The sequence below is a fragment of the Pithys albifrons genome, chromosome 21, assembly GCF_047495875.1.
Source record: "Pithys albifrons albifrons isolate INPA30051 chromosome 21, PitAlb_v1, whole genome shotgun sequence".
Lineage (NCBI taxonomy): Eukaryota > Metazoa > Chordata > Aves > Passeriformes > Thamnophilidae > Pithys > Pithys albifrons.
In genome coordinates, this window is record NC_092478.1 from 4,577,725 (window position 1) to 4,599,630 (window position 21,906).

Sequence of the window (21,906 nt, forward strand, 5' to 3'; positions counted from 1 at the left end):
TCTGAGGTGTCCAGCCTATGATGGATCACCGTCTTGTCAACCAGACTCATATGATGGATCACCGTCTTGTCAACCAGACTCAGTGCCACGTCCAGCCTTTCCTCACACATCTCCAGGGACAGTGACTCCACCCTGGGCAGCCCGTTCCAATGTCTAATTCCCCATTCTGTGAAGAAATTATCCCTAAATATTCCCTGGTATAGCTGGGGAGAGTGGCGCTGGCAGGGCAGGGAGCAGAGGGTCTGGGAGAGGGTTGTTCCATGCAGAGGGACACCGTGAGGGTCCCCTGGCTGGCGGCTCCCTGGGGCACAGCCACCCAGACTGTGGGTGTGGGAGCTTTTCCCAGTTCCCATGCTCTCCCCTGGATCCCAGGAAACAAAGGTGGCAGCCCACATTCCAGGCAGGACTGCTCTGGCATCCTGGCACAGGAGCGTCCCTTCAGCCAGGCTCTGTCACTAGAGTAATAACACCCAGCCCTGACCATATACATTTTCTGAACTCTTACAGCAATGGGGAGAAATGCTGCACATCAACTAATTCCACTGCCATCAATTAAGGAATTCCTACAGGCAGATGCCCTTTGGGGTTTATGACTCATGCCTTGGTTTTATTTTTCCCTCCCACTCTCTTTTACCTTCTTGGCTCGGAGCTGACTGTGCCCCTGGGTTGAGGTGTTCCCATTGCACCTGGCAGTGAGGTGTGTTTCCTGTGGGATTCGTGAAGATGTTGATTTTGTGACAAGTAGACTCGTGGCTGGGCTTGCTGGGCTGTGCTCTGACTCCACTCGCGGTCAGGGACCCCACCAGGAATCTTGGATTTAGCCAGAGAGCAAGAGTTGGATTAAATCCACATCCTGACTCAACCCACTGCAAACTCCTGCTTCTTCCTGCTGTGACAACAGGCAGATAGAAATGCCTGTGCCTGCTTCCAGCGGGCCTCAAATAATCCTCTGCTTTGGAAACAAATTAATTTTGTACTATGGGTTTCATAACTTGAAATAACTCAACATATTAATAATGCAGCTTGTGGTTTACTACCAACTCTGTAAACCATAACCTTCCCTAGGCTGAAGTATCAAAATGTAATTGAGACACTAATCATTAAAACAGCAAAGTTGTCTTGTAAGCCTAGTGAAGGCCATGAATTTTTTCATTTACTCATTCTATAGATATGTTTATTACACTCAGACATATCCTTCTGCAGCTTGCTATGTGCATCCAAATCTCAGGTTTGCTGCAGAAATGTGCTTTGTCACCCTGGCTGGTCACAGGCAGCTAAGCAGCTCTCTATGGATGAACAGGTTTATTCAGGGCTAATGCCCTTTCACTTCCATCTAAAATATTTGTGCATTCTCTTTGCCAATTTTCAGTCAAAAATACTTGGAAGTGAAATATTGCGTGGTTCTAAGCTTGACTACTAATGAGTTGTTACAGTCAGTGAAATGATCCCTGTTAGAAAGGTACAAAGGGTTGTTCTTTCAGCTCATCACAGCGAAAATCCAGCAGAGAAGATTTTCCATGAACAGGAAACACTGGGACAGAGAAGAGCTCTTAGAGCAGGTGAACAGCAGTGTGATAAGCAGTGAGAGGATGGCAGAGCCTGCTGCATTTTAGGGTGACCAAAGACATGTAGAAGTGGCACTTAAGGACATGGTTCAGTGAACATGGCAGTGATAGGCTTTCAGTTGGGCTTGATCTCAGAGGTCTTTTCCAACCTAAATGGTTCTATGAGTTTAACAGGACACCAGAAAGCCTCATCACCTTCAGTTCGTGCTTCCAAAGCTGTTGCCTTCTTCCAGTGGCTCTGGATACTAACCAATATCGCTGATTAGGTATCATCTCCAGGCAGCCACCAGCCTGAGGAGGTTTTGCAAGGATTTCAGAAGTCATTTGGGGTGATTCACGTTAGGCTCTGGGATGCCTAAGAGATGCTGACTGTCTGGAAAGTGCTGATATTTGTCTCCTTAAGACCTGTATCTTAGAGCATCAGGCAGTTTAAATCACCAGTGATGTTTGAAACACACTTTAGCACCAGCTTCAAGGACTGAAACAATTGCCTCTGGCAAAGACTGCCAGCACTTGACTTAATGAAATAACCTGGTTTGCTCAGCTCAGTCAGAAGATGCTGTTTCTTTCAGGAAACAAAACAATTCATGTGCCTCAGTTTCCCTTTCCATAATACACAGGTGATTGCACTGCAGAGCAGCCAGGACCAGCACAATGAGAGTCCCAAACAATCTCTCTCTGCTGCTTGGACCACAAATAGCTATAACACTGTTAAAATAAGGCTTTGGTATTTCTGTTCCATAATGATTGGATGTAGTTGGTTGGTAACTGATTTTCCATGTGTTTTCTGGGTGCAGGGACTAGAAAGGTGTTTACTGAACCTGTCCTTGAGTTACAGTCATGAGGGAAAGAGCTTATATTTCTCCAACATTTCACAAGTATGTTTAGATAAAAAAAGGTCTGAAGCCACTGTTTCTTTTAAGAAATCTCTTTGTGGTGCCATAAAGCTGAGCAGGATCTGTGCTTGGTGCTGGTAGGCAGAGCCCTGTTAAATGGAGTGATCCTGATTCACCCCTGCTCAAGAGAGCCCATCAGTTGACTGAGTTGTTGCTGTGTTCAGAACCCATTTGGACACTTTAAACTTCACACTTTCTACAATAGGGCAATAAAGCAATTAGAAATAGATAACAGAAGGAGAGAGCACTCCACCAGAGAAAGCAAAAGAATATAGTGTGGCATAATTAATACGGAGCTGGCAGCAGTGAAAATGAGCCATAACAACCACACTGTCCCTGGGAAGCGGCTGCAGGCTGAGCTCCAGATGTCCAGGGCTCAAATGGCCGAGAAGTTCCTTGTGCCACCCAGCACGGCCTGACCCAAGAATGCCAGCTTTGGGACAGAAGGAAATAAAAGCATCCTTCAGAGCTGGGAGGACATGCATGTTCCTGCCAGTCCTTTCCTGTGTGCCAGCCAGGGGATTTATCCAACTGGAAAACATGTTCTCACTTAGAAGAAAAAAAAAATAAAAAAAGAAGAAAGGAAATTAGTATAACCAGACAGGCAGGTGCTTTTTTAGGGGAAAATCCAAGAATGTCCTAAGTGGAGGGCTGGGTTAAAAATATCAGGAAGTCTGCCATGCCAGGGAAAGAATGAGTGGGCCTAGAGATAGGAGAGGTTACACAGGCAAGGAGCTATCTCCTCCTTGAGTGTTATTCATTTTAATTTGCCTTGTTACAGTGTCTGGAAGCACCAGGTGGAAATCAGGGCCTCATTGTGTTGGGAATTGGGCACAAACATAATGATTAAATATTGCCAGCTCTGCAGAGGTTGATGTATAATTTCTCCTCTCTGCAGCATCACTAACCAGCATAATTATTGTCAGATAAGTTTTTCTGCACTTGCTCTTCTGGAATATCCGTGCTACTTGATTTCTTTCAAAATAACCATGCCCAAGGGGACTGAGAAGATGTATTTGTACAAGGTCCAACCTGGTAACCTCTGCAAAGTGGGAATAATCATGCTGCACTCACAGCTCACTGGCATCATCTAACACCCCTGATCAGTGTAAGAGTCCTTGGAGCACTGACACCATCACACACAAGGGCTTGTTAGTGCTGATTGTAAAGATCAGGAATTAGCTGGGGTTTGTATATTCTTTCTTGTGTGTTTTCTGGGACAGTGTTTGAATTACTGAAGTGTCCTTTTCTATTAGTATTTTTCTATTGGTATTAACTGTGTAAAAACCAAGTGCAATTAAACAAGGAGTTAAAAAGAAACCCACAAACAATCCAATCCTCAACTGGCCACAGCATAAATAGGAAGTGGCACAGCAGCTTGTCATTAAGGGGGTCTTCACACAATGACCAAATTCCTTTGGGTTTCTGTGACACTTCATCTTCCTGCTCAGAGGACAGAGAGCAGCAGGATACAGTGCTACATCTTTACTGCTTTGGATACAGTTGTTTTCTGGGCACAACACAAGGAAATTCTCCTACCCAAGCACAGTAAATTCTGCCCTGACCCTCAGAACAAGTTCAGGTCAAACCAAGAGGACAGGAGTACAGTCCTTCTGGTCACCCATACCCACAGTCTTGGGACTTTTAGGGATCCCAGATCAGAAGTTTTGAATAGCAACTACAGGGGATCATTTACAAGCAGCATTTTTCCTAATTTCCTATTCTGCCTTTCGATTCTTCCTAGGGAAGAATAAGTGCTTTGCATTACAAGCAGCTTGAAAGATTAGGCAGTCACAAACATCTCCTGCTCTACCTGCAGCCCTGCGCTGGTTATTTAAAGTTTTGACCTGAGATTGACCCAGTTTAAAGTGGGTGTGAAAGGTTACCTGAACACTCGCTTCACTGTCTCTGGCAACAGGATTTCCCGCAGGCACGTCTGTGTGACACGGTCTCGCAGGCCCCTCTGCTGGTGGCAGCTTGCTGGGCAGCTGCACCTCGGCACCAGCCCGGGCAGTGCAGTGCTTGGCCTCGGTGGGTGCTGCAGCAGAGCCCCTGTGGCGTGGAGGTGCCCCCAGCCCCAAGTCTGCAGCGCCTTCTGAACAGGCACCAGCTCCTCCAGAAACCTGGAAGCACCTGGCATCTCTCACACAGGACAGCAGCGTGGGAAAGAGTGGAGAAGTTAACTGTGGATAGCCTTAGAAAAACCAGCCCTGCATGGGAAAGCTGAGGCATCCTGCTGAGAGCAAGTGATCTCCCCATGGAGAATGCATGACTTGAAGTTTTTGTTGAGCTTATGGCCAAATATCACTTGCATCTGTTTACCATGGCAGGTGCCTCTGTGTCCCTACAAGCCTGCCATGGTGTGCCCACCCTGCAGGCTCAGGCTCCTCTCCCCACTGTGCCAGCAGCATTGCAGGCCCAGGCACACCAATCCCTCCAGCTTCTTCACCGACTTTCACAGGGCAACTGGGATCCACTTTTGGAGTGGCCAAGGCAAAATCTCCCCTGGGAGGTACAAAATGACAGAGAGAGACTGTGCTGGTGGATCCTGGAGAACAGAACAGAGCCAGAAGCACAGAGCAGGGTCTGCTCACAGGGATGTGGGGTCTGGGCACAGTCCATGATGTCCAGCTGACAAATCTTCCAGCACAGAGGGAAAGTTTAGTTCCTGGGTGCAAAGAGCTGGTTTGTGAGGCTGCTGTTGAGAAGGTCAGTTCTGACTGGCTAACACTGACCAGCATGGGCAGCCAAGGCAGAGCTGGCACAAGGCAGCAGAGCTTGATGTCTGGCAGTGCACCAGTGCTCCCCGCCCAGCCAGGCTGTCTGAGGAGGAAACAGAAGTGACAATGCTGATAACAACCCCTGCTCATGGCCCAAGGCCCGGGGGCCCTGCACAGGAAGGCAGAGTCTGGAGGAGCCAGCACTGAGCCCATGGCAGGAGGCCCCACGCTCCAGCCCCATTTATGGGATAGCCTTGCATGCACAAACCCCCAGTGATGAAAGGCACTGCAAACCCCACACCCTGGGGCAAGCATGGGCACCGCCAAGGGATGTAGTAGCAAAACTAAAGGTTTATTTTTTTTTAATAAAATACATCCTTACAGAATAACCATTTTTCTCCCATGCTGAGGGAATAGGCATGGTTCCTGCCAGCTCTCCTTCCCTCCCCTCCTCCTCAATTTGAAGCTGTCCAAGGGCGCCACTGGAGAGGGAGAGGCAGTGGTGCTCTCCCCAGGGGCTTCAGGTGGGAAGTACCTTGGCACGGCCCCGCAGGGTGCTGTGGGAGCCCTTTGGAAGGGTCTGCAGTGGCAGCAAACCCCAGTGCCCTGCAGCAGGGCTGGCAGAGGGCCCTGCTGGTGCCTTAGTTTGCCCACCCACAGCACCACTGTGTCCCACCAGAGGCTGGGCACCGAGCCAGCCGGCCCCTGCCCTGGCTGCAGGGCACCACGTTCCCATGGGTGTTGGATGCTGCTCCTGCTGCTCTTGGGACTGGCACAGGGTGGTGACGGGGGATGGTGACTGTGTTTTAGGAGAGGAGGAGGAGGAAGAGGGTGCAGGTTTGTCGGTCACTGTGGATTCTGCCAAGAGAGAGGTGCACAGTGATTTCTGGTGCCTTGCCCCCTGCTGCCCCCCTTCAAGCAATGATGCCATCAAAAATGCCATGTCAGTCCCACACCCCACACCCAGTGCTGCCCCATGCAATTGTTTATGCTGGGAAATGCTGCCCCCATGTTTGATGTTGCTGTCCTCAGCTCAGATCTCCCCCATGCTTTCCTTATAGCCCTCCTGCCTTCCTGTGGGCCTTGGCATAGCCCTGAGACCGACAGCCTTCACCCCTGCCAGCCCTATGCCAGCAAGGCTGGGGAAACACCACTCACCTCTCACTGAGCGTTGTCCGTCTCCTTTTCCTTCTTATGTGGCTTCGACTGGGAATTAAATGAGAAAAAACAAGGATTCTTTTATAGACCTGCTCCTTTCCAATGCCAGGGGAAAATGTGGTTGGGCAGCCACTTCTAACCCCCAGTGTATAAGCATATTTTCAGAAGAATTTGAGAGGAGCTGTTTCTCTGTCCTATGAAAGACCATAAAACATTCCATGGTCATGGAGATGTTCTCAGAGAGCAGAAAGGGGACATTTTCCAATCTGCTAAAGCATTGGTCTGCCCCTGCTTCCCTTAAAGCAATGCAGAATATCTGGGGTTAAAGGGAGGGCATAAAGCTGTTAAGAGTGAGTCACACAAGATCTCAGTAATTCTGGAGAGGAGATTCATGGATCCCAGTCTCCGACAGTCCCAAGGGCTCAGGAAGGCGCCTGGTTGCTCCTCAGCATGGATGTTTGTGTTGGAGCATCATTACTCATGCACACCCCCACACACACACCCCCGCCAGCGCCTCCGCAGGGCAGGGACTCTGTTACTTACAGGCCCCTGTTCTGCGTATTTGAATTTCTTCTGCTTGTAGTAGTCCCGTCCTTGGAGAAAATGCAGCAGGAGCAGGTCACAGAGGACAGAGGCCTTAAATCAAAGCACAGTTAGGGTTGGAGCTGCCCTCCAAGCTCACATGGACTGTTGTGTACTTCCACTTTGTCCCAGTTCACCCCACAATTTGGGGTCACTTCTGCTTCAATCCACAACTTGGCAGTCCACTTTGGGTAAGTGCAGAGCACGCACCTTTTGGGTCACGCCCACGTCTTTAAAGACCATAAACAAATAGGATGCTGGTTTTCTGTCCTGCACTAAATACTGCCCCATCACCTCTAAAATTCCCTCAATACCAGTTCTAACTATCAGGATCCCAAGACATGGCCCTGCTGGGAGAGCCAGCCATCCCCTCATCAGCCAGTGGCCAGCAGGAATCTATTTTCCTGAGCTAGTGAGGCAGGAGAGCACCACCTTCCCCACTTTTGCCCATCCTCTGATTCTCTGAGCAGGATCCAGTATTTCACTGCAGCTCAGGGACACTTCCCACGGATGTCATAGGCTAGAAGAATAATTTGAGAGTCTCCATATAGAGGTTGGAAATATCTGAACTTACCACTCCAAAAATACCAATTCCAGAGCCAATTGTGGTCATGGTTGGGATGATGTCAAATTTGCCTGCCTGGATAAAGTCAGAGAAAATAGGAGATAAGTCACAGACAGCCTGGGGGGCTGGAAAAGGTGCTGTAGCTGTAGGCGGGGCTCAGCAAAAGTGCCTTGCAGCAACCCAAACCACAACCACAGCACAGAGAGAAACAGGAGCTGGGCAGGAGCTGGTCAAACAGAAAAATATTGTAGATTGATTTTTAGGCTGAAATAAAATAAAGTTACTTTGCTTCCTGTATTTTTAATTAAAAAAAACTAAAAGTGCTCCTTACATGTTCCCAGTGGGAACACAATGAGAAAAACCTTCTCTCCCACTGGGAAGAAAGAGACAAAATAGAAAAATACAAATGTCCAACTTTTGGAAATATCAGTAAAACTTGTTGACTTCTCACAGTTTCCCCTTTCCCCACTATCATGATTTTTTTTTTGGACAAAACCACTGACCAAACTATAGCTGATAGATGTGACCTGTAAAACAGGCTTCCCCTTTTATGTTCCCTTTCTCAGTACTTCCCAAGGGTTCCTGTGAGTGGGAAACCCCCTCACGCTGCTTTTGCTGGCCCCACAGGACCCCAGTGCTGTGTTACAGATCTGGTACCTCCCCAAGGATGTGACACTGGTGTTGTGGTGCTTGGCCACCCTTACCTTGCCATTCACCAAAATGTCGAACCTGATCCCAAACACCTTGTAGAGGGTCCTTTTTTCCATCCCATCTTCTTTGTAGTACTTGGCATATCTGTCCAATTGGATGCTGAGTGTTAATGGCCTGCCAGGGTGCCTGGCAGCCCCCTGCAACCCAACAGCATCAGCATCTTGGTGTGACAAAGCTCTGGGAATGTGCTCTCACAGACCTGCTCCTGACCTTCTCCTTAAACCCCCTGGAGGACCTGGGCTGTTGGCATCTCTTCTCTCTCTGCCTCAGTTTCCCCATCTGCAAGTTGGGTTCCAGCTCCTGCCTGTGCTGTTTGACCTGATGTCCCCAAGTGCTGCGTGACAGCAGATACTGGTGCAGCATTAGTGACAGTGTCACACAGAGCAGAGCTTAGAGAGTGTTTCTAAGTGTGGGGACATGGGAGATGACCCTGCACCATCTCCAGGCTTTCAGGGGGCTTCCCAAGAGCTCAGCTGAGTAGGAGAGTCTGTAAGGAGGAGGAGATGTACAGGGAAAGGAAACAGGGTTATTTTGAGGCCAAGGGGTGCATTATCACTTTTCTCATGCTGTGTTGAAAAGAGCACTGCCATCTGGCACTGCAAAAGGAGAGAGTATTTTGGAGAACAGTCCCTGGTCTTTCTCCATCTCCTGACTGCTGTGGGAACCTGGAAGCTGTCACCCCTGAATTACTCCTGGAGAATGAACAGGTGTTTCCTTACCTGAAGTTAAAGCCTGGTGAAACGTTGCTGTCATCATTGTAGAGACCATGGAACTGGTAAATGGGTTTGCAGTACCGCACAGGCCAGTCGAGGTCGCAGTTCCAGTCTATGGTGATGCCCACCACTCCACCCTGCAGCAGAGAGGGGAGTCAAGGCATTGCCCTCCTTGGACCTAACCCACACAGAAAAATGCTTTCCCTCCTCAGACATGTCCTGTCTCAATGCTGTGAGGTGTCCTGGCTCTCCAGGTACATTGATCCTGCCACTGCCTCAGCCCTCCTGGACAGTCGTGGCTTTGTGCCCTGCACCTGAATGGTGGATACACAACTAGATTTGAAAACTTCCAGGGATGGGGCAGCCACAGCTGCTCTGTGTGCATGCACGTTCCAGTATATATTTATATATGCAAGTCTGATTTTATTCAATGCCTGGCAAAGCTATTGTAAGGCTCTGCAGCACAGAAATCACAGACACTGTTGCCCACCAGCCTGAGAAATGCTGGACAAAGCTGCATTTTGGAGCCTGGGGAGAGGCTGCAGCTTGCACTGTGCGATGACCGATATTTGACCATTCAACTGGGATTTCCGAGCTCAATCGGATGGGATTTGCCACACAGCTCTAGTTATTTATTGCACAAATTAAATCAAACTGAACCCTGGACTTACTGCCAGCAGGTCAAATCTTGTCAAGAGTTTCCAAGAAATTCATAAATATTAGGCCATGTCCAAGGAGATTCATAATCTTTAACAGCTAATTCTGACACTTCTGAGTTCTTGAGAAACCAGAAAATCATCTGGAACAGCTGGGCATGATTGCTCTGTCAGTGTCCCCCTCCCCACTTCAGCAAGTAACATCCTTTGAAATTTAAGTACCTTAACAGCCAGGAGGGTAAAATTCTGACCCGATTCCTTCACTATGTATCCCAGTTCAAACACAGGACATAAGGAATCAGTGACTTTGTTAAAGGTGCATTTCTTCAGGTACTGTTTGGTAACACTCTCAACCAAGTTGCGCCTATGAATGAAAAGAAAATGAGAAAGAATATGAATAATCCAATAATTCAGGTGGGAATGGACCTCTGGAGGTCCCTTGTCCAACCAATAATCCTCTACCATTCCCACACCAGCTTGTGCATGGGCTCTGCCAGGAAATGCTCCATGCACCGACAGTTCTCCTTAGGGACAGCTCATGGACAGTGATTTTATCCCACAGCTTTTACATTTAGCTCGTTTGCTATCTCCTCTTTGAAGGGTGAGAAGGAAAGGGCAAACTCTTGCCTTCCACCGTGCTCTGCTCTTTTGCCTAAAAATAGCCTTTCTGTGAACCTCCCAGCCCCAGATGGTTATGTAAGACTTGTGTCTTGCTCAACCACATTCCTTGTCAGGAGTGATCAAAGGCAGGAAGTTTCCCCATTACTCAGCCAGGTCTGGCACAGCCTCTGCCAAAGCAGCCGGTTCCTCCAGCCTGCCCTCACTCAGGGCATCCCTCCTTGCTGCTGGTGGGGGATCTCCTCTCCCAGCCACCTCTCGGGGTGCAGCGTGAGCTCAGCCCCAGACTCTTCCAAGTGTGCTGACTCCCAGGACATTTAACCTTGGCTACAGCACAGGGACACAATTGGCTCAGAGAGAGGAATCCGCTGTCTTCAGCACAAATAGCTTCTGTTAATTTATTCCAAACCAGATATACAATCAGTGCCATCACAAATCCTCTTACCAGTGCCCCTTCAGCAGCAGCACTGTTCCCTGCACTGCCTGGAAAGGGCTGACCACACAACCCATTGCAGAAAACAGATGAGAACTGTGTTGTTAAGAGGGACCTTTGCTCATTTTTGGCACCAAGCTTGTCCTGGCTGCTCATCCCCCACTGTGCCATGTAGTTAATTTAATGTTTTCTTTAAGGAGGAAAAGAGAGGAGGAAAATGAAGAAGCAGAGAAACTGCATTTTCATGTGCATCATTTGAGGGTAACTGAGATGTTAACTCCAGGAACCTTCTTTCCTGTAACCACAGGTGAGGTGGGACAGATTTGGGAGGGAAATGTATCGGTTCCTATGAGCTAATCTGGGGATCAGTGCAGCAGGTAGGATAGTCCTGGGCTCACTGATGAGGGACAACATCCTTTATATCAGGCATCCAGCCACACACATGGTTTCCCCTGAGGGGGCACAGCTGGAAGAACAAACCAGAAGCCATCCCCCTAAAGCTCCCCTTACCTGGACACCTTGAACCTGGGGAAGGTGATGCTGTTCTTGATGAACAAGGTGAACCTCTCCGCTTCTGACAACAGGGCAGGGCTGAAAAACACAAGTGTTGACATGTGCCAATCACTCCAGGCTATAGGGAAAGCCCCATTTGGTACAGATTCATCCGAACTGGGACAAGCAGACCCAGAAAAATGGTGATCTCATCCCTTCCCTTTCTGGTCTTTCATCACCCAGGCTGTCCTGGCCTCCTACCACAAAACTCATGCTTGCTCTGCCCCACACCAAGTGCTGCTGGTGCTGCTGGAATGAGAAAGAGGGCAACAACAGCATTCCTTACCTGGGAACATGGTAATCAACTTCAACGGGGCACCAGCCAAAGATCTCACAGGTCTTTACTGAGCTGTTGAAGGACACACACTTGCCTGTCATGAGCCCTGTGTGGGAGAGAGAGGCTGCTCATACTCCTGGATGCTGTGAAATCCCAGCCTCATGCTGAGATGCATGGGATCTGGTTGGGGCTACAGCTCTGCCACAGGCATCCAAGGAACTAAATGCTCAGGGCTTTGGTACACCTTTGTAAAAATTGTGGCCTCTCAGGGCAGTGGTTTCTCTTGCACTGCTGTACAGGGGAGCAGCTGGGCCTTTTTCTTGCTAAAACACGTCAGAAAATGCCAAGCAGTTAAAGGACAGCAATTTGAGGGAAGTGGTTTAGTCTGGATTAACTGTTTGTTGCCAGAGCTTTTTGCAGCTCAGGTATCTTTCAAAAGAGAAAAGCAGGACCAGCCCAGGCAGGACATTCACCCAGCATGTCAAAGGCTTTTCCCAAACCCTGTCAGCTGTTGGTCCAAAGCAGGTCCCTCCACCAGACACCCCAGCCATGAGGTCGCCCTGCAGGACACCCCACCCACACAGCTTTTCTCGGTGTCTCCCCACAAACCCCGGTGCCGGCGCCTCGGGGCTGTGCCGTACCTTGTCCCTGCCGGCTGTATTTCCCCTTGGTGCAGTCACTGTCCCGCGTGCAGAGCCCAGCATCCGGCAGCTGTTTGGAGAAAGCAGCCACCTCTCAGCATCCCACCCTGCAGCTCTGGTCCCTCTGCCCCCTCTGCCTCACCAGGCAGTGCCTTCCTTGAGCGACATGCTGCTTAGCTGCAGCCAGAGCCTTGTCCATGCACTGCTTCCCAACCGAGGATGTTCAGATTAAACACGGGGGGGAATTTGTTTTTTCAACTCCAGGCAGATGCTTTTATTTAAGTCTCAAGTCTTCTTGATCATCTCAAAGGGAAGAAAATTTAAATGGATGCTGCCTGTTTTTCAGCAGAATAAAAGCCTTCATGCAGCTCACATGAGTCAGCAATGATAATATGGGGCCAGGCTCAAGCTTTTACTAAACCTCCCAATGTCAGGAAAAGTCCTGCCCCAGTGCCACCATCATGACCACCCTGAATTACAGAAAATGAGCCCACTGAAGGAAGCTGGTGTGTTTACCTCTGGGCACGTTCCTTGTTTCTGTCCAGGGGTGACAATGAAGTTGGTCATCACCACGAATGAGTTGTCCCCCTGTGGAGACACAGCCAACAAGCTCACAGGCAGCCCGTGTCTCCTCTGTGAGGAGCCTGTCCCTGGGGCAATGTGTAGAGCACCCAAATGACCAGGACACATCCAGGCAGATGGAACCTTTCTCCCTAACTTTAGGTCCTCCACCCTCCTCTGCTGCAGCTCAGAAGGCTGGTGGTGGTCCTGGAGACCTGCAGGGCCACCAGCCCCAGGGACAGTGGAGGACCCTCTTTGCAGCCTGAGATGCTGGTGTGGAGGAACCTTGGTCTTTTATGGGGCAGCCTCAAATATGTCCCATCCACCATGGTGGGTCCCAAGCACTGAATTCTCCCCAGGGGTGATATATGGGCAGAAGTTTGTGGCAGGAGCAACCTGCTTTCCACCACAGGGACCCCATCTCATGGGTAGCCCCATGGAAAGCCTACACTGAGGACCCAACTGCTCTCCAGGACATGGGGAAAAGCAGCCACTGGGACAAAAACAACCCTTTCAAGCCACTCACCCTGCCTCCTTACCTGTGGTGGGAAAACATAATCCACCACATCCCAGATGTGAGGGCCCAGGACACTCTCATTGGTCAGAGTCAGCCCTTTCAGCTTCACTGACACTGAGCTGACAATGCTGTCCTGAGACTGGTAGCCCTTCTCGTAGAGGAACACCCACCTGGAGAGGGAAAGGTGCAGGGATTAGCATGGCCACCAGCACTTCTCCACAGGAGCCCAATTCCCAACACCTGGTGGGGCTCATTTGCTCCAGATGGGTGAGGGATATGTTGCTGAACTTTCCCACCCTTTGCCTGAGGCATGTGGTAGCTGCAGACCTTGACCTTCACACTGGGATGATGTGTTTTGGGGACTGGGACGCATTTTGTGTGAGGGCAGGTGGAGCAGGATGACCATCACCCATTTGGGATTAAAGCCTAAGGCGAGTTTGCAGCTTGCTGGGCTCAGTGACCCACCAAACAAAAGCCCCTTCTAAACTTCTCATCAACCCTTGGATATTTCAACCCTTTAACACACCATCTCAACTCTACTCAACTTCTAAGTAATGGACAAAAATTTCCTCCCACTTAATCAACCTATCTTGATATAAAAAAAAAAAGGCCCTGAAGGATTAGCAACCCTGCAACTCAAAGTAGCCAAAACCTCCACCACCCTCCACACTGGACTAATCAAAACATATCTAGCATCCTTTGCTCTGTCCACCCTCATCATCCTTGCAATCACACACTCAAAAATTAATGGCACCCAACTTCCAAAAACATCACCCCCTCCTAAAAACCATCAACAACTCCTTGATTGACCTCCCAACTCCATCCAACATCTCACCCTGATGAAACTTTCCTCCTGATCCACTGTGTAGGCTCTCTCCAAAAACCAGTGCCTGCAAGGCCAGCGCAGAGCTGCGTGTGAACGTGGCTCCCATCCAGGGTCACCGTTCCTCATGCAGCAAAGGGAATGTGGACCATGGCCCTGCGTGCTCAAGGGCTGCAGGAGCAGGGTCAGGGCCACTGCTGCGGCCGGAACGGGGCTCTCCCAGCCTTTCCCAGCCCATCACGCAGCCATCAGGACAGGCTCCTGACACTATTTAACCTACAGCATAAACAAGCTGCCGCTGGATTAACTCTGAGTCAGGGACACTATAAACACGGCGAGCAACCATTCCGGGGAGTGCTCCCGGCAGCATTCCCGGCACTAAAAAAGGAGAGATCTGGATTTTGTCCCCACTGCCGTGGGCATCAGTCCCGCTGGCCATGACACAGGCAGCATCTTGCCAGTGGATGGCCCATGACACCAGCCTGGCATGTCAACCAGTCCTCTGGCACCTGGCTGATGGGCAGGGAGGAAAATGGGAGAACCCCAGGCACTGCCTGAAGGCTTTTCCTATGCACCCTGGACCTTATGGGGACCTCTTGGAGACAGAGCTTTTGGCTTGCAGCTCCATCAGCATTCCGCGACAGTTGGCAAGGGCATGGGGATGGGAGGACAAATTCAGCACTGCTGCCACCCCTGCTGGCACCCCCAGCTCCAGCATCCTCCTCCAAGGCAGAAGACCATACTGGGTTACACTGGTTACACTGGGCATCTTCCTCAGTGCCCTCAGGGCTGCAAGAGTCTGTCAGCTGGGCAGCACCATGGTGGAATGTTTCCCTAAATTTGCCTCCAGCACAGCCTCTGCTTCTGTCACCTCATCCCTCCCTGGCAGAGGTGACTACCCAGGGCTGGGCACCCTCCTGGACACATGGCATGGCAGGATGTGGCCCCAACAGTGCTCCAAAGCCCTGGTCACAGCAAACAAAACATTGTTTTCCTATGATGCTGTAAATGCTGTAGCAAGCCCTGCCCAGGTGGTAAAAGTCCCCTGGTGTCACTCCTCCATGTGGCAGGATCACCAAGCCCTCTTCCCTCACCAGCCCCATCCTGGGGCTCAGCCCAGAGCTCCTCACATGTGAGGCTTCAGGAAATGAAACCCAGAAAGCGCCCGGCATTGCCTGGCCGGCAGTGATACCCTCATATCTGCTATCAGAGGAAAGTACAGCTGCTCCCCATGGGTGACACGGGGTCTTTTAGTGGGGTTGGCCTCACATCTGTGCCCTGATGGCACTGCCCATGTCTGTCCAGCACAGCCATGCATTGGCATCCATTCCCGTGAGCATCCTGTGTCTGTTGCCAAGAGGGAACCAAAGCTGGGACAATGGTAAATAAATACATATTTGGCTGTCAAATTGGCTTTCAAAGGAGAGAAAATCAGGCATTGTGGCTCAGTGCTGGGGGAAGTGCTGTGGGCAGGGGTCTGAGGGCAGCACTGTGGGCAACAAGGGGATGCCAGTGGCTGGCAGGGCTGTGGGCAGGTGCACTCACAGGCAGCCCATTGCTAGAGGTGCCCAACCCCACCAAACCAGGAAAAACTTTGGAATTACAGCAACTTTATGCCAACCTCCTCCCCTCTGCCCCAGCTGTCTCAGTTTAGTTGGTTGCTTAAGCCACGTTTCCGTGGGAAGTCCTGCTCTGAGCAACTGTCTGTGCAGGAGCAGCTGCCTCCAGCCATGGTTCCTGGAGCCCTGGGACTTCACGGGCTCAGTCCTTGGGAGAGACAACACTGCTACCAGTAACACCAGTCTGGGCCAGTGCAAACCCCTTTGCAACAGGGCAGCCTTGAGACCTTGGCTGGGCTGCAGTTTGGGATGAGGATTACCTTTGGGAGCCAAAGTGCTGATGAGCAGGGTGGGAGTGATGTCTGGGTCCCACGATGACCCCCGGGAAGGTTTTCCGCCTTCCCAGGGAATGTGCTAAAAGTAGGGATGGGCATCTCTGCTCCCCACAGCAACTTGCTTGCAGTGAGCCCGGAGAGCCACTGCCTTTCCTCTGCTGTATGAGACACCCTGCACCCCAAAAATACCCAGATTTTCCAGTTCATGGCCAGACACCCCCTCTCCCATCAAACCTCCTGCTATGGGGCTCTCCTGATTAAAGGGTTCTGGTCTTTCTCCAGGGCTGAGCCCACAGCAGCCACGGGGCCACAGCAAAGCCTTATCAACCATCACATCCCATACCATGGTGCATCATCCCACACTGAGGGTACAGGGACCGAATTCCTGTGGCAGCAGCAGCAGCCCCAGGCCACCTGAGGATACACATCCTCACCCGGCTCTGATCCCGCCTGCTCCACTCGCTGCCTTTTTTAACCAGTTGTCCTTGCACTGTGGCTGCTCTTGGAGCTCCCTCCCAGAGGCAAAGCAGACCAGGAATTTGAAGCCAGGCTCCGTCTCGGCCCCAGCGTCGGGGCGGGTGGACAGGGAGATTTATGGCCCTGTCTCGAGCCGCTTGAGTCTCACAAATCACTGCGCTGGCCCCAGATGCCTCTTATTTAATATAAATGAAAATAAAAATAACAACAGATTCTCAGGCCACCATCCAGCAGCTCGAGCAGGATTTGGATGTGGCTCAGCGAGCAGACGGGGCCCCGGCACGGAGCAGGGCTGGGCAGGGATGAGCCTCCAGCCTGCACACACAGCAGCTTCTGGGCAGGACATGGGCACCAAGCGACCTGCTGAAAGAGCCACGGTGGGACAATGGGCTGCACAGGAGCAGCCACGGCCAAAGGGATGGGATGCACCAGCAATAACCCCCATGCACTGGGATATCAGGGATATAGGAGCCCCTTCATCTCCGTTGCTTTTTAACCCAGTGGCAAAGCATTAATTTTAGGGATGGAACCTTACCCGATGATGTACGCCAGGACGATGAGCTGGATCAGCCGGAACGTCAGTCCCACCTTCTTGTTCCTCACCAGCACCATCCGAGGGGTGTCATACTCAAAGAGGAAGGAGGACACCCTGTCCATGCACTTCTGCCCCATGGCTGCGCCAGGGCTGTGCCACAGCGCCTGGGCAGTGCCGCTGTTTGCCGTGCCGGCTGTGCCCAGCGCCGGCCCAGCAGCTCCTCTGTTTGCAGAGTGCAGAGAAAACACCCAAAGCAGAGTGTGAGTTATCGGCGCATCTGGGCTCGCGGGGTTCCTCCTCTGCGCAGGGATGGGGCTTCCTCTTCCTATAAGCTCTGGGCTGGGAGCAGCGGGTGCCCTACATGGTCCGGGGGTGGGACAGGGTGAGGGAGGGTGCAGGGCCACCCCTCTCCCGAGCCCACGTGCCATCAGGATGAAGCTGTCTGCCTGCAGGGTGTGCACCCTCTCCCAGACAGGAGCCTTCCCTGGGGACAGAGGGCACAGCTTGGCACGAGCAGGGACCACAAAGCATCCCTGGGGGCAACAGTAGGATGGTGGAAGCCCTAGGAGAGGACTTAAGAAGTGGGATTGGGATATCATCTTTTCTGCCTCAGGTTCTGGGTCTCCCATTAGTGTGTCCCCAAAGGCTGCCCCAGAAAAAGTTTTGGGAAAGAGGAGGGAGAAACTCCAGCCCAGCAATTCGGAGCCGATCCATGGGGGCAGACGAGTGCCTGGCTCGGCCCACTCCCATGGCAAGGCTGAACAGCTGGGGCTTGGCTGGTTCCCAGCACTTGCACTGGGCTGGGCTGGGTGCATTTGGAAGCATTTTCAGCATTCCCAGCATTTCCTGAAGGGTCTGGCCTGAGCGGGGCCGGGTGAGCCAGGGTCACCGTGGGAGATGCTCAGCAGGGTGGTGCAGGCACCACTTTAAGCAAATATCACTGGGAAAGCTACTGGATTTGGATGTACCAGACTGAAATTTGGGGGCCAACATCACTGCAGTGGGAAGCTTTAGGGAGGGAGGGAAGAAGGAAACCACAGAGGCTGTGGATGGAGGACCCTGTATCCCCATTACATCCCACCTGGCAGCTCCAGGGCACAGCCCAATAGACATGAACTCTTTGCTGGGGAGAGCAACACTGAGGCTGAGAAGGGTTGTTTTGGGAGAAACAGAGGGTGTTTCCCCCCAAAATTCCAGGGCCCAGCCAATTCAGCACTCCCTGCAAAGACAAGGCTCCATCCCATGGGCCCCAGTTCATCTGCTGCCTCCCGAGACCTCGAAGGAGTTGCTGGCTCTTCACAGCCACCAAGCCTGAGACAAGAGCCCTCCCTGCAGGAGGAAATGGTTTTGGAAATATGGAAATGCTTAACCTGCTTGGGTAAATCTTTCCTTTCTGGAGCATTTCGTTTAGCATCACCACCTCTCAAGTTCAATTGCCCATCTCTTGCTGTCACGTTAACCTTTCAACTCAATATATTGCAGACCTGACAACTGTAAAATGAGTGGAACAAATCAATTATCTTTGCTGGCCAGTAGGGAAAATTGGGAAAAAAGCAGCTGAACCAGTTATCCAAATCTTTTGGGCATACCATGAAGGATGGGAATCAAAATCAGATGATCCCACGTTGCAAGTGACGTGATGCGATCCCAACGCCCCAGTCCTCAGCAGCATGGAAAGCTGTCAGACAGGGAGCCAAAAGCAAACACGAAATGCTGATGCTAATCATACAAGATTGAAGGCTGATACTGCTATTGAGTGGAGCAGACAAACCTTATAAGCTTAGATATCTGTCAGGAGAGAAGCAAATAACTTACTGTATGAAACGAGGCCTTTTAGGGAAGGCTGCTCACCCTTGCCAAAGCCATGGGGATAATGAAAATAGGACAGCTAAATTTAACAGCAAAATGACTTGTAAAAGAGCCACTTCTAACCTCCTCGCTGGTACTTGGAGTCAATAAAATGGTTATAGCATGGATTTAGCTAAAATACTTTCCATTGGGAGATATTGTGCATCTCCCATTTTATAACCCCTGACAGCCATGTTGCAGTTGGAGAGTGGGGACAGACCCTGGGGATGTGTCCAGAGCGATGGGACCCCATCACAGGAGCACCCACAGGGCCTGGGTCTCCTCCTGGGCTGATATCAACACCCAGCATGGACACGCCCTTGGCCACAGCACCCAAATGTTTGAAAGAACCCTATAGCCTAAACCCTCATGGGCTCACTTGTCACCATCACTGGCACCTCTCCCACGCCCACACCATCCCTGGGATTGCCACTCTTTAAATGACTTTATAACAAGGGATTGAGTAGGTTTGGGCTGGCATTGCTCATCTGTGTGGCCCTGCAATGATGCCATGGTGGTGCCAGGTGGCTGGTGTGGCAGCTGCCACACCTCCCTGCCTCTGCCAGGTGGTTACTGAGGAGCAGTGCCCTGTTCAGGCTGTTCTCTTGTTAAATTACCTGCCCAGACAGGGCAGTCACCAGCCCAGAGATGCTGAGATCACATGGCTGGGATGCCTTCGGTTGTGGTGCAGGCACTGGGCTGGCCTGGTGTCAGTTAATGGCTTGTTTTCTGTTCATGTAACACCTAAATGAAAAATAAAAACAGGGTTTTGATCAGCCTCCATTGTAAGGTGCAGCTCACGGGGGTCCCGTGACCCACCACACTGACACTCACATGCAGCAGGGACCTCAGGGCTTGTTTTATCTTGGGTTCCCACAGACACAAACTCGGATGATGCCGTCAATGCACCCACAGCCATTTCCTCTGACTAACTTTTGTATCTCTTGGTCATTTCCAAGCAGAGCTGAGAGGCCCCAGGAGTGCTCTGCCTGGAGTGATGAGGTGCAAAGACTGCAGATGCTGCTGGAGCTGAGTCAGCTTGAGCTTGGCTGCAGCAGGTCCTGGGCACTGAGGATGGGTTTTCCCTGGGCCCAGTGCTGAGCTGGGCTTGACCTGAGCAGCTTTGAGCAGCCTGGTCTAGTGGAGGGTGTCCCTGTCCATGGCAGGGGGATGGAACTAGCTGGTCTTTAAGGTCCCTCTCCACAGAAACCAGGTGATTCTCTGATTCTAAATCCAGGGAAGGACAAGGAAAATGAGCCCATCAAGCTTCACAGCCCACAAGAGGGGGATATGGAAGCAGCAACAGCAAATGAGGCCCTAAGTCCCCTGTGCTTGTGTCTGGGGATGCAAAGCCCCAAGACCAGATTGCCCAAATGCTCTCCTGGGTCAGCTGTCATTGACTGGTCCCCAACACCAGGCTTGGCCTCACCCAGCATCTCCAGCTGGGTCAGATGCCGAGGGCATTGAGGGCTGGTGCCCCTCCAAGGGTATCCCTGGCTGTGATGCACAGGGTTAGTTTAGCACAGGGCTCTGTCCATGACAACCAAAGCAACTCCTTCCCCCTGCCCGTTCAACAGGCTCAGCCTCTGCTGGGGGCTGTGGAGAGAAAAATGCAAAACAACAGTATTTTTAAGAGAGACAGAACTGTGAGTACATCCTTGCTTTGAGCTGGGACCCAGAGGATGGAGGAGCTGCTGGAGCACAAAGAGGGTGTTCTGAAAGCCTCTGCGTGGGGATCAAGCCCACTCCCATCCAGAAAAGTAAAGCTGTGGAAGGCATGAAAGCTGACAGCTCTTTCCAGGCTCTCAGACATTGCTTCTCCAAAAACTTGTTGAGGAGGGAAAGAAAATAAAAAAATAATAGATGAAGCTCATTGCACAACCCAGACTCATGCTTGGCAGAGTCCAGCATGGGGCTCTGAATTTCTGCACAAAAATGTGCAGCACGCTCAGATCTGTGGAAGGGGAGGAGTAACACGGAGGCAGAGAGACTTAAAATATGACAGCGGGTGCAAAGGGGACCTGCTGTGGTCAAGGCTGCCAAGAAGAGCCCCTGAGAGCTGCTGGTGGCTCTTCCCAATAATTTTGGCTGGCACAGACCCCCTTGCCCTCACCAGCCACAGGAGATGGTGACACTGCCCTGCTGGCAATGGGAAGGAGAGGGTGGAAAAAAAGATGGCAAATGAGAGCAAGGTCCTATGAAACGGCATGTTCAGTTTTCTTTCCAATTTTAACTTGTCCTTGACCCCTCTTCGCTCCTTCCCAGCAGGGCTGGAGCTTGTCCCGTGCTGCGACGCCACGGCACAGGGAGATGTTTTTGGAGGTAGTCACTCAGAAGTGGCATTTCCATCCCCAGTTGCTGTGACAACACGTCTCCCTGGAAATACTTCAGTGGTGGTGCAGCCAATGCCAAACAAACATGAACCTGAGCTGCTGGGGGAAAAGGGTGTTGGTGGCCCTGTGGCCATCGAGGCTGCTGGAAGTGTGGATGCACATCCTACGGTGTGGCTGGACATGTGCCATGAGGTCCAGATCCTTGGGTTTGTTTATTTTGGGAGAGCAATACCTGTTTTCTGAATCATGGCTCCAAAAGACAAGCATAGCCCAAGTGGTGACAGTCCCCAGGGGTTTAGGGAATGACACAACACCAGGTGGAGGATTTGGGGTGTTTTTGCCTTCACTGCCATGCCCTAAGACAACAATGCACCCTCAGGGGTGGCTGATTCGGGGGACTGGCTTGAGGGTCACCTCCAGCCATGGCAGTGGTGGTCCTCCTGCTCTGGCATTGGACTGCATCTGGAAAGAGGAGGCCAAGCAATGGCCCTTTCCCAAACCCAGCATTTGCCAGGGTATCCCACGTCCCTCTGTAACCCACTGTGGGTTACAAAGCTTTGGCTCCCCCTGTGCAGCACCTCTCTCCTGCTCAGAGCATTGGGAAGGGGCATGTGGGGCCACATCCCAGCAAAAAGGCACCAAGGGTGGATGTTGCCATGAACACAGATTTGCTCCAAAACATGATCCACAGCTCCATCAGGACTTTCCACTCAGAACATCACTATGGGCAGAGCTCCGGGTGATGCAGAGATGGGAACACACAGCCCCGAGCCCTGTGCCATTCCCCACAGAGGAGGCCAAGTTACTTAATTATCCTTTATTTCATAATTA

The 21,906-nt window shown here is 51.3% G+C and overlaps 1 protein-coding gene across 1 annotated transcript; it reads right to left on the reverse strand.

Moving 5' to 3' along the window:
• Positions 1–5,519: 5,519 nt before the first annotated feature.
• P2RX1 (purinergic receptor P2X 1) lies at positions 5,520–17,326 on the reverse strand. Its single transcript, XM_071574967.1, has 13 exons — positions 16,895–17,326; positions 13,188–13,335; positions 12,604–12,675; positions 12,088–12,157; positions 11,456–11,552; positions 11,128–11,208; positions 9,789–9,930; positions 8,917–9,047; positions 8,191–8,281; positions 7,496–7,561; positions 6,883–6,975; positions 6,340–6,387; positions 5,520–6,039 (listed from the first exon to the last, which is right to left on the reverse strand). Exons 1-12 carry the CDS (start codon positions 17,320–17,322, stop codon positions 6,343–6,345), a joined length of 1,464 nt encoding a protein of 487 aa, XP_071431068.1. The 5' UTR covers positions 17,323–17,326; the 3' UTR covers positions 5,520–6,039; positions 6,340–6,342.
• Between the last annotated feature and the right edge of the window lie 4,580 nt (positions 17,327–21,906).